This window comes from Brachyhypopomus gauderio, chromosome 8, assembly GCF_052324685.1.
Source record: "Brachyhypopomus gauderio isolate BG-103 chromosome 8, BGAUD_0.2, whole genome shotgun sequence".
NCBI lineage: Eukaryota > Metazoa > Chordata > Actinopteri > Gymnotiformes > Hypopomidae > Brachyhypopomus > Brachyhypopomus gauderio.
The window spans coordinates 27,181,071-27,193,631 of record NC_135218.1 but is presented as its reverse complement, the minus strand read 5'-3'; the positions used below and the strand labels follow the sequence as shown (position 1 = coordinate 27,193,631).

The window sequence follows — 12,561 nt, the reverse complement described above, 5'->3', positions numbered from 1 at the left end:
CTGATGGTGGCATTTGTATGGAAGGAGAAAGAGTTTGATGCTTTAGAATAGGTTGGAGTGCAGGGGTGGGTGGTGGTTGTTATTAACTCCATCTGTTATCGCGCCCTTGACGCTCACACGCACCATGTGCACACTCATCACTGTTTAAATGCTAAAACCCTTACAGTAGAGGGAGGGAGAGAAAGGGAGAGAGAGCGAGAGATAGACAGAGAGTAAGAGAGGGAGGGGGAGAGAGAGAGAGAGAGAAAGGGAGAATGTGAGAGAGTGATACAGTGAGTGAGAGAGAGAATGGGAGAGAGTGGGAGGGAGAAAGAGAGAGTTGGAAAGAGAGAGAAAAAAAGAGAGAGAGAGAGAGAATGAGAGAGAGGGAGAGAGCCTTAACCCTGGCTTGTTAAGTCGTGCATATTAAATCCACTTTATGTTCTTGAGAAGCAGCACAGGTCAGACACTCAGAATGGCACGTGAGTGATGAGCTCTGCTGAGAGAGTCCCGCAGAACTCAGAGTCCTGTAAGGGGCGTGTCAGGCAGGAGCTCCGCCTCCCTCAGGACCCAGTGCAGGGCCCTGCAGGCCACTGGCCAACCCTGCCTCAGCTGTCTCTCTCAGCCTTCAGCTCTCGGTGTCCCGCGTGGCCTGTGGTCTGCATGTTCGAGAGCTGATATCTGACACTGCCATCTGAGACCTTGCTATGCGTTTATCCAACCTAAAGCGGCAGACTCCATTATGTAAACAACAACAATAACAGCAACAACAGCAAAACCAACTGTAAGAGCAGCCATGGCAACAGTTTGGACCACTGCTTAAATGAAGTTTATTCAGAGTTTCTCCAGGGTTTCTCCAGCTATGGGCCTCCTGGCACCAACCAGAGACCTCCACCCACACCTGGCCCCTTCTCATGCCCTACCCAGTCAGCTCATTCACCTGTATGGCCAAACTCGCTCACTACACTTTCATTTTGGTGGAGGAAGGGGGCGTGGGGTGGGGGTGCAGGAAGCTGGTGACTGGCGTTGTTCCTAAACCCACATAACGCAGAGGAAAAGGCGCTTTTCTATTCTGGTCCGAGTGCTGGAGCGGGCGGGGAACAGGGCAGACAGGAAAACACTGGCAGTCCACTTTGAATTTAAAGAGTGGCTCTCTTGATTAGCAGCGCACAGAGCAACCTCTCACCACAGATCTGCGTTAAAGCAAGGACAGACCATACGAGCACGAATTGCAAGGAAATCATTAAATGTTATAGCATAGTGCATCATCTTGCCCTGAGATATTTACCCTGCGTGAAACTCTCTGTGCCATTTTACTGTCGTGTTACCCTTGAGATTTTCTATAAGTGATGGGTTGAGGCGTACACACGTCTCAGGGCTGACAGTGTATATACATCCTACACACCGAAATAACCCAGGAAGAGAAACAACGTCAAGCGGAGGAAATGGTGAACAAACGATGTTCTTCACGCTGCCAGGAAGACTTATGGGTAATACGTCCCCCTACGTCCGCGAGACACGTCTGAAACCACGTCCCACACAGCCCGTGATTCATTCCAGCGCTCGAAGGCAAAGGAGGACCACTGCCCCCCCTCTCTCTCGCCAAAGGCCCCGAGGACCTTCTCACCGTACGGGAGCTGCTCGGCACCCTGGGAAGAAAAACAGCCCGGTCGGTGTGGCACAGCAGGAAGCGTATATCAACAGCGCGAGAGGTTCACACGGTTTCCCGGCCACCCACCACGAGGGGTGTGCAGCAGAGCTGAGACCAGACCGACCAGCACCAGCCCGCAGAAACAGCAGTGGAGAACAACTTCAGATCATCAAGAGCTGAGTGGAGACTTCACCGCTCAAAGTGCCGGGACATCACAGGTCACAACCAAGCTTCTGCAGGCCAGGAACGCTCCCGTGTGAGGTCTCACGGCCCAAACGTGAACCCAAATCCCCGGTGACTGAGTGTGGGAGAATGGTTGAGTGATTTTATGGATTTATGGGAGGGTTTGCGTGCACAAACACATGATTACACAGATGTATTCTTATTAAAACATCTGAACGCCATGTACTACTGTAAACTCTTCAATATAATTATGAGTATCCATTTTTTTATTTTCAGTATAAAAATTAATAATAAGGAATAATACTTTCTGCATGGGCAAAGAATACGGCATGATGAGTACCCAGAATGCTACATGTTTGTAACTTCACACGAGACCCTTTGATTAGCTGAATCACCTGTTCACATCTGTCACATACAGGAAGATGGACTCATTTTCATTTTCAAGATCATATTGCAGAGGTCAATACTGTGATAATGATTAACCGAAATATGGGCCGCCATGTCAGGACCAGGGGCGCAGATGGCACTGGGGACGGGGGGGACATGTCCCCTCCAGATTTATATTGACCCCATCCGAAATCTAGCATCTACAAGCATAAACGTATATATTGTACAGCTTGGTCCCCCTCACTTCAGAATTTACATCTGCGCCGATGGTCAGGACCCCCGTCAGGACCCCCATCAGGACCCTGTAAATAAGTCTGTAAATAAGGGATCATGGAACAGTGTTTTGCTCTTGAATGGCCCAGACGATCACTGAACCCCACACGACAGACAGAGAAATCAAGCAGGAAACAAGCAGCAACTGATATGAGCAGGAGCCTCAGACATACAACGGTGCACCTGCGGCGTGATTTAGCCTCTACTGCACATCCCCAGTTCCACCCACGACTACGGAGTTCTACAGTCAGACGCGCCCCACCCCGCCCACTCCAGAACCCCAACGCACGTCACAAGACGGATCCCAGTGTCCTGATCAAGGCATTCACTGCTGAAAACTCCAAAGACTTAAAGGAACGCCGTTAGGAACCTGAGGTGTATTCTTCCTCTCTGATTTGGGAGTACATCACCTCACCTGTTGCGGAAGTCAGGTTACGGCTCAGAGCCTCTGTGTTCTTCACGTCTCAGACGCCACCTCTGGACCAGCCTTAGATGCTGAACTCCAGAAGACCAGGAATCTTTGCAGGCCTTTGGGGAAAATCCTCTTGGGAGCCTCAAAATAGAATTCCCAACACGAGCACACAAGAACTGCAGCTTGTGTGAATGTTGTTCAGCTTGTCTGAAGGTTTCATCTTGTGGGACCACACCGCTTTCTGCTCCTCGTGGCCATGAAGAGAGGAACGCTGTATGTGGCCAGACGTCTCCAGAAGTGGCAGTTCACGTCCCCGACATCCCAGATAGTAGCAGCTTAGCAGAAAACCACAGCTTGTGCACTTTAAAGATGTCTGGATGGAACCTCCCTGATTCAAACCCTCTCCGCCCTCACTCTAAACATATTCCTGAACATGTGTGTGTGGTGTGGTAAACCAGCCAAGACTAAAGGGGGCGTTCAAAACTGCAGAGGGGGACGGGCTTCAGTGTGACACGCCCCTCTACTCTTAAAGCCTGGGACTGCAGGGGCTGACAGGGAGTTTGAACTCTGTACGGCATTTAACGGAAGAACGTTGCATTTTCACTGCAGGAGAGGCAGTGTGGGAGAACATAGACTCTCCACGTCTCCTGGGCTGAGACTCTGGTATAGGAGCTGAGACTCTGATATAAGAGCTGAGACTCTGGTATAAGAGCTGAGACTCTGGTATAAGAGCTGAGACTCTGTTATAGGAGTTTCAGCATGTTCACAGTCCTATTAGAAGTTGACCCACAGCAGGTGAACTTCAGAGGAGACATCTGGGTATGTAGAACACGTCAAAGCATCATCAAAAGAGGAAAAACCACAAAGATCCTTGAATATCTTAATCTTTCCATAGCAATCTAAGTATCTGATAATACATTTACTGACCTGGCTAAATAAAATACAATCCCCCTATCAGAGTCCCCCCTAACTATGTGTTTATAATAAATGTGAACTAGGTGACCTGTTGCTGAACCACTCAGTGCTGTCTCTCTGTCTCCGCAAAACTGGCTTGTCACATGGCGGTTGCTATGGTGACATGACGACTCTTTGAAGTGGTGGTGTGTGTGCCTGGATGACATAGTCGGTCTCTGCAGGAAAGGCAGGCTTGACCCATACGTCATGATTCCTCTGATCAGTGGGGTTAGGTCTGATCAGTAGGATTAGGTCTGATCAGTGGGGTTAGGTCTGATCAGTGGGGTTAGGTCTGATCAGTGGGGTTAGGTCTGATCAGTAGGGTTAGGTCTGATGAGTGGGGTTAGGTCTGATCAGCAGGGTTAGGTCTGATCACTATCGTAATTTCTGTGGTCTTTTCGTCCATATGACGTCTGCCCCACAGAAGGTCCCACTTCCAATCTTCCAGACATAAACCCTTCATCATACCCATAAACCACCACTACACTACCCCACCTTTTAACTTGGAAATAACAAAGACAAAATAGTGTTTCAAAACACCAGAAACTGTATAACTGTATCTCTCGTCATGTCTTTCATATCTTGTTTTTCATGCATCAGTACAGTCTGTTCTCTCTGAGACAAACTGAAAACCTCATCAAACCCCTGCAGACTCCCTTACAGATAACTTGCAAAATATAATCAATATACAATATTGAGTTTACTGAGTGTAACAGCCCATGTACAAAAGTGTGAAAATGCCCACCGCCTGCAGGCATGAAGTCTCTCTGTTCACAGGGATGAATGAAACAGGCTGTGCTTTTCTTTCTCAAACTTGTCAAGTTCATGACAGCATCATGCATGTTGTCATGCATCCTCATGTCCGTGTCCCCTCTGCTCTCTCTGCTGAAACGTGTAAACCAGCATCAATTAACATGTTGTACAGTGTTTATTTACCCAAAACTAGCTGGACAAGTGAACTGAATACAATGTGTGAGTAAAAAGACACACCCACCACAGGACAGAACCTCCACAGGACACACCAACCACAGGACAGAACCTCCACAGGACACACCCACCACAGGACACACCCACCACAAGACAGAACCTCCACAGGACACACCAACCACAGGACAGAACCTCCACAGGACACACCCACCACAGGACACACCAACCACAGGACACACCCATCACAAGACAGAACCTCCACAGGACACACCCACCACAGGACACACCCACCACAGGACAGAACCTCCACAGGACACCCCCACCACAGGACACACCAACCACAGGACACACCCACCACAAGACAGAACCTCCACAGGACACACCCACCACAGGACACACCAACCACAGGACAGATCCTCCACAGGACACCCCCACCACAGGACACACCCACCTTAGGACACACCAACCACAGGACAGATCCTCCACAGGACACACCCACCACAGGACAGAACCTCCACAGGACACACCCACCACAGGACACACCCACCACAGGACACACCAACCACAGGGCACACCCACCACAAGACAGAACCTCCACAGGACACACCCACCACAGGACACACCAACCACAGGACAGAACCTCCACAGGACACCCCCACCACAGGACACACCCACCTTAGGACACACCAACCACAGGACAGATCCTCCACAGGACACACCCACCACAGGACAGAACCTCCACAGGACACACCCACCACAGGACACACCCACCACAGGACACACCAACCACAGGACACACCCACCACAAGACAGAACCTCCACAGGACACACCCACCACAGGACAGAACCTCCACAGGACACCCCCACCACAGGACACACCCACCTTAGGACACACCAACCACAGGACAGATCCTCCACAGGACACACCCACCACAGGACAGAACCTCCACAGGAGTGTTTTTGTATTTTTCATTATGTTCTGATGGTTCTGATGGTTCTGATGGACAGGGCTCAATCCACCCCTGCTGAATTATGCTGCCACATTGTTTCCTACGTAACCAAGATGATGTAAGCAGAAGGAACTGTGTAGGTATTAAAGATCTGAAGCCACGACCCACGACCCACGACCCACCGGGTCCTTCATCCCACCAGAAGATCGAAGGGATCACTTGATTCTCAAACGAACTTGAAAATAAAGATTAAATTTGTCCCTCTGATATTCACCATCTTTGTCATTATTATTTCAGAGATCATTGGGGACAATGAACACATATTCAACATGATCTCACAGACCTAATTCTATACTTGAAAGAGAGGAAGAGATGTTTACACACTATATTCACATACATAACACAATTCAGCTGAGTATTATTATTATTATTATTCCTTTATTTAGACAGGATAATCTCTTGAGGCTTACAGACTCATTTACAAGAGAGTAAACTGTAACTACTTAGTACTGATTATAGTTTCCTGAGAAACCCCCCATTTCCCACTGATATAATGCACAAGTATATCTTTGAAAAGTCCTGAGATGAAAGTGGGATATTTGTGGAGAGGCAGAGTCTCCGTGATCTTGTTCTGGACGCCACTGATGTTCACATGTGGCTCTGTGAGCCAAACCCAGCACTAAATACCATGGTCAGAACTTAGAGCAGCGCAGACGTACATCCAGTAAGATGGCACAGTGGACACAGACCTCCTATAATAGTGCAGGGAACACAGTCTGTGGGAGAGAGACAAGAAAGACTGAGAGAGAGACAGAGAGAGAGAGAAAGGGAGAGAGAGAAAGGGAGAGAGAGGGGAGATGAGAAAGATAGGTAAGGGGACAGCTTCTATGTGTTACATGTACATATGTGTTCTATGTACATATGGCAGTTGGCGAGCAGGGGTGTGGTGGTGGTGGGGCTGACTGACAGTGCCCAGCTGCCTGGCAACTGTTGCTAGGTGTCTCCCTGAGAAAAACCAAGAATCTAATCCAGAATGCCGAAACACCATCACACACACTTTATACACACTTCCTTCCTGACATTCAAAACTACATCTACATAACGAGCAATCACAGCACAGAATGCATGCACACACACACACGCACACACACACACACGGGCATACACACACATACATACACACACGCACGCACAGACACACACATGCATACACACACACACACACACACACACATGTGCGCACATAGACACATGAATACACAAACACACACACACGCATACACACACATGCATACACACATGCATAGACACACACGTGCATACACACACAGACACACAGAAACACATGCATACATTCACAAAACCCAGGATACAGTAATCAGTTCTATAGTTCTTTAATATAAAATATAATTCTATTATTATTTAATAGCTTCCATAACCTGTAGCTATTATGAACTGATGGAATCATAAGTTTTTATTTTCAAAACCTTTTTGCTGATTCTAACAACAGTACAGATTAAGAGTGCACAGTTTCTAGCTTACATAGTAAAATAAGCGTGTGTTAGTACACCTGTGTGTTGAAGATGAGCGTGTAGGTGAGTTGGATGTGGACAGCAGGAGCTGTGGTGTGTGTTTCTCGTGTCAGACGGCCGTGCGTCACGGTTCATGCAGATACGTTGGAGTGTTTGTCAGCGATGGCCGTGTCTCCTCCTCCGTCATTCTGCACAGGGCACTCCGACCCAAACTGGCAACACATGGCTGTTTCGCCTGGCTCAACACCGTCAAATGTTCCCGGACAATTGGAAACCTTAGGAAACTTTATATGAAAACCTTCAAAATCTTTTCAAAACTTGTTTTTCAGGTCTCTGTATTGTCGCTATTTTGAGGTCCTGTGATTTTTATTACTGACAAAAATCCAGAACGCAGCAAGGATTTGGCAGTCGAGGGTTTAAAGTTTTTTTTTTTTTTGAGCAAATACGATATTTTCAGTCTCACACTACACAAACTGTATCAGAGGTCCTTGTTTCAATAAGACCTTTAGAGCAACAGTGAACCACACTAACATTAAGCTATCAGGAATATGAAGAACTCATTTCCTAATGAATAAGTGTCCTGTCACACCAGCCCCTGACAACCTGAATAGAATCTGTTTATCATTTACATTTTTACTAAACTTCCATTTTCATGTCACGCTGTACATGACAGTAAGTCCGTAGTGCCCAGTCTTAAGAATCAGATGTTATATACCTTCTGACTGTACTGTTGCTATTTCTTGTTAAAAGTTTATTTTAATTTCAGGTCTATCAGATTAATTTTTGTCTATCAGATACTCCAAACACAAAGGTCCAAGACTAAAACTGAGACCACCCCAGAGTCTAAACCCTGGCCTCTCAAACCCGATCCTGCCACCACCTGTCATATAGCACTGCATTTTCTGACATTACGTCAGCTGCTGTCGATGACCCAACCAGGTGTGTGTGAAACATACCTGCCTCAGTGTCTGGACTCCAACAATACAGATCAACAGGGACACACACACACACACATCACTCATCATCAAGAGTGTTGCAACTGTCCTGAGATCAACTGCCATTTGGATGAACATTAATCAGCTGTCTGTTTTCACTCAGACCAGCCAGTTTTCTTAAGGTTGCACTGGTTGTTAAACACAGAACGCCGGATATTCTTGGCTAGCCAGAAACCACCAGGCAGGGTCTATTCTATGCTTACCATGAAATGAACAAATACACCGTGCAACATAAAAACACATCTCGAGCTTTGAGGGGAACACGTCGCACAGGATCTCAAAACGCCAGAACTGCTGCACTGTGGGAAACATATCAGCACCACAGAGTTTGGACACAACTGGCACCACGGGTCAGTACTGCTTCACTGTGGGAGCTGATCCACTCCACACACAAAGTGAACTTCATTTATGAAAGAGTGATCAAAACCAGCCAGAAAAAGAGAAAATTAACCTAGAAAAGCATAATGTTTATATTGTTTGGTAATTAATAATGTTTATACTGTTTGGTAATGTTTTGGTAAAGTTTCAATGATTTGTTCACAGAATGAAATGTGTGTTAATTTATGGAAGTAGTCATGAGATAAACAGAATGGAAATACTATTTCACAAGGAAAATGTGAAAACACTTCAGTCATTTGGTTGCATGTGCTTCTGTTACTGCTCCATAATCCATAATCTGCACTAAGATTCCTTAGTGAGCTCATAAAATGAATCAGTCTACAAAGTAATCCTCTTAAAACCCCAAACCAAATAATGGCTGAAGTCTTCAGGACTATTTCAAAACCTTTGATCATACTGAAAGTCACGTAAACCAGCACAAAGAACATCACGTAGAATTTCATATAAAATTTCACATAGAAGAAAAATCTAAAAGCAAGACAACGGCACACAAATCGGCATCCAAACGCCATGTCCATGTGAGTACCATAACCATGACAACAGAGTACCATAACAACAGAACAACAGAAAGCTCCGATGTCCTGGGCGGGGAGTCACCTTTGTGGGAAAGCAGAGATTCCACTATCCCATGATCCATCAGTCCGGGGCGCCACTGGTGAGCTTTGGCACGTCGCAGAGTGCGCTCCTCAAATCCTTCGCTATGTCGCAGTTCACTCCAGACTGCAGAGCGCTTTTGTCAGCTCAGGACAAACACTGCATGCTTTCAACTTCACACAGTCACCGCACACACCAGCCACCCTGCAACAACCCACCGTGATGCGTCCCAGACTCAGGGTGAAGCCCCCTCACCAACTCCCGCAATGTTTTTGTGGCCTCATGATGAAAAAGTATCAAATTCCATAAAAATAAGTGCATGCTTTATGATTTAACTTTTTATTTTATTTTGCTGTTAATGTTGACAACAAAACAGGTGAGACTGGGTTCTGTTCTTCCTGCTCTCCTGAACCCGCCATGATTGTGGCTCGCTGAAAGAATCGGTTTTCTTTGTGCATGCCCCCTACAGGCCATGATGGCATACTACACGTTAATGAAGAGATTCAGATGTCAGCCCAACTCTCAACACTTTTTGCATGAGCTTATTTTCACAGTTCAGTTCATCGGGATGTTTATGGAATATTGAAAGCTCTTGTTGAGGTACATACATGTTTACATCCAGGAGCTGGAAACACACAGCACCTCTGGGACTACTGGGAACAATGGGAACATTGGCAATTCCTTAAACACTGCCTCATACAAACAAATTGTTGCCAGATTAAAATGAGCCAATAACTGACCAATACGTCCAATAACCCTGCTGAGTCTAACCAAGAGGTGGTCAAGAAAGTCAGCATTCATCATTTCTATAGAACAAACTGTTTCTATACGCACAAAGATGAACTGCAAGACTGCAAATAATGTCTTGTGAAAAATGTTATGAACATTTAGCTGACACAAAACAGGAAAAAGAGAGAAGAGAGAGAGAGGAGAGAAGGAGAGAGAGGAGAGGAGAGGAGAGAAGAGAAGCGAGACGAGAGAGAGAGAGGAGAGAAGGAGAGAGAGGAGAAGAGAGGAGAGAAGAGAAGCGAGACGAGAGAGAGAGGAGAGAGTGAGAGAGGAGAGGAGAGGAGAGGAGAGAAGCGAGACGAGAGAGAGAGAGGAGAGAGTGAGAGAGGAGAGGAGAGGAGAGAAGAGAAGCGAGACGAGAGAGAGAGGAGAGAGTGAGAGAGGAAGGGAACCACTGAAGAGCCTCCAACCTTCTTTCCCTGTTCCTCTCGTTTCTCCCACTCATTCAGCAGTCCTCCCTACTGCTGTTCTATCCCTCCAGAACACGCCCCCGTCCCTCCAGAACACGCCCCCGTCCCTCAAAACACCCCCCCGTCCCTCAAAACACGCCCCTGTCCCTCCAGAACACGCCCCCGTCCCTCAAAACACGCCCCCGTCCCTCCAGAACACGCCCCCGTTCCTCCAGAACATGCCCCTGTCCCTCAGAACACACCCCCGTCCCAATAGAACACACCCCTGTCTCTCCAGAACACGCCCCGTCCCTCAAGAACACGCCCCCTTTCCTTCAGAACACGCCCCCGTCCCTCCAGAACCCTGAAGTAGGGTAAAAGAGTCTGGGGTTTATTATTAGATCTAATCAATACGGGACGATGTGTAGAGGCCAACACAAACGGCCTCCGAGACACAGAGCGCTCGTTTACAATCTCTGTGAATTTCCACGGAAACATGGAGGCACGTTCACGCTGACGTCTGTGTTTCTCGCCAGCTCTGCACCTTAAAGTGAACCTCGTGTGACTGAGCGCTGAACCTCTCGATCAATCCAAAGACTCCATGACTCAGTAGCTGTGCTCTTTCTTCCTGTGAGACACGCCGTGAGAGCACCCATCATGATCTCAGGCTGACAGCCACCCAGTGGGATTCAAACAGTGATTAACTTCAAGGAGGGAGGTTTTACACGTGGAAAAAAAAATGCACCCCAGTACTGGCGACATCAACGTCACAATAAAAGAACAGGTGTCACTCACCTTTACTTCACATTTCTTGTGGCAGGACAGTTTGCACACTGGAAGCAAAAAAAACAGATAAGAAAGGGGTTAAAAATCTGCAAGACATAAGCGTTCAGAAAGCAGCCGTCAAAAAGCCGCTGCAGGCGCATTTGACATTAGTGCTAAGAGTAGAACTAACACAGATCTGTCCAGATGGCTGCACCATACCCATTCAGCCCACATTAGGTCCCGTTCTAATTCACTGCGCCCACGTCTCTTCAGGGGCTGTGAAATGCCATTTACTGTACAGTGCTGCCCTCCAGTGGACGTTTACTGCATTAAACATCAATTTTGCACTGTCGCAGTGGGAATTTCCAGCATAACATACCTAAATATCTATAAATATATTATAAGGCGATAAGAACATTTTATACTCACAATAACTTACAATACCAGTCTGAAATAACGTTAGCTGTGCCCGATTAACCTCCCGCCCAGGGTTGTGTGTATAGAACAGCGCAGTCAAAGCAATGCAGATTGTAGAACAACTACACTGCTCAGTACCCTGAGGAAGAGTCTGCTGCACATGGCGTGAGGAAGAGTCTGTTGCTCATGGTGTCCCGCGTGTGACGACCTGAACAGGCTGCCTGTAGACGTGGAGTGTGCAGGCCAGGTGTGTTTACTCAGCACCCTTCAAACGCAACCAAAGTGCTTCACAGGAGGATAGAAAAACTCATTACAGCCATCTATCAGCTGGGGAATGTTTTCGCCCTTAAAGATAATGAAAGATTCACTTAAACTATTTAAACTACTTAAATCGTTATATTTTAATAGTAATAATATTTATTAATATTTTGTTATTGTGTTAAATGGCATTAGAAGGGCATAATGGGCTTAGAGATATTGGACACAATCTAGTTCCTGCAGGACAGTGTGATAAATACTGAATGACATCAGAGAGAGGAGAGTGTCCCCGATCACAGAGGGGAGTGTCCCGATCACAGAGGGGAGTGTCCCCGATCACAGAGGGGAGTGTGCCCCATCACAGAGGGGAGTGTGCCCCATCACAGAGGGGAGTGTCCCGATCACAGAGGGGAGTGTCCCGATCACAGAGGGGAGTGTCCCGATCACAGAGGGGAGTGTCCCGATCACAGAGGGGAGTGTCCCCGATCACAGAGGGGAGTGTCCTCGATCACAGAGGGGAGTGTCCCCGACCACAGAGGGGAGTGTCCCCGATCACAGAGGGGAGTGTCCCCGATCACAGAGAGGAGTGTCCTCGATCACAGAGGGGAGTGTCCCCGACCACAGAGGGGAGTGTCCTTGATCACAGAGGGGAGTGTCCCCGATCACAGAGGGGAGTGTCCCCGACCACAGAGGGGAGTGTCCTTGAT

General features: G+C 47.4%; 1 protein-coding gene across 8 annotated transcripts in view; it reads right to left on the bottom strand.

Moving 5' to 3' along the window:
- Window positions 1-12,561, bottom strand: part of tns1a (tensin 1a) — a 93,898-nt gene that overhangs the window by 53,335 nt on the left and 28,002 nt on the right. For 7 of the 8 annotated variants that reach the window (XM_077015985.1, XM_077015987.1, XM_077015986.1 and 4 more), the window contains exon 3: window positions 11,210-11,247. In XM_077015985.1, the coding sequence (XP_076872100.1) occupies window positions 11,210-11,247 (38 nt within the window). Of the gene's footprint in view, window positions 1-2,888; window positions 3,209-11,209; window positions 11,248-12,561 lie in introns of those variants that run through there. The other variant, XM_077015989.1, reaches the window with a different exon arrangement.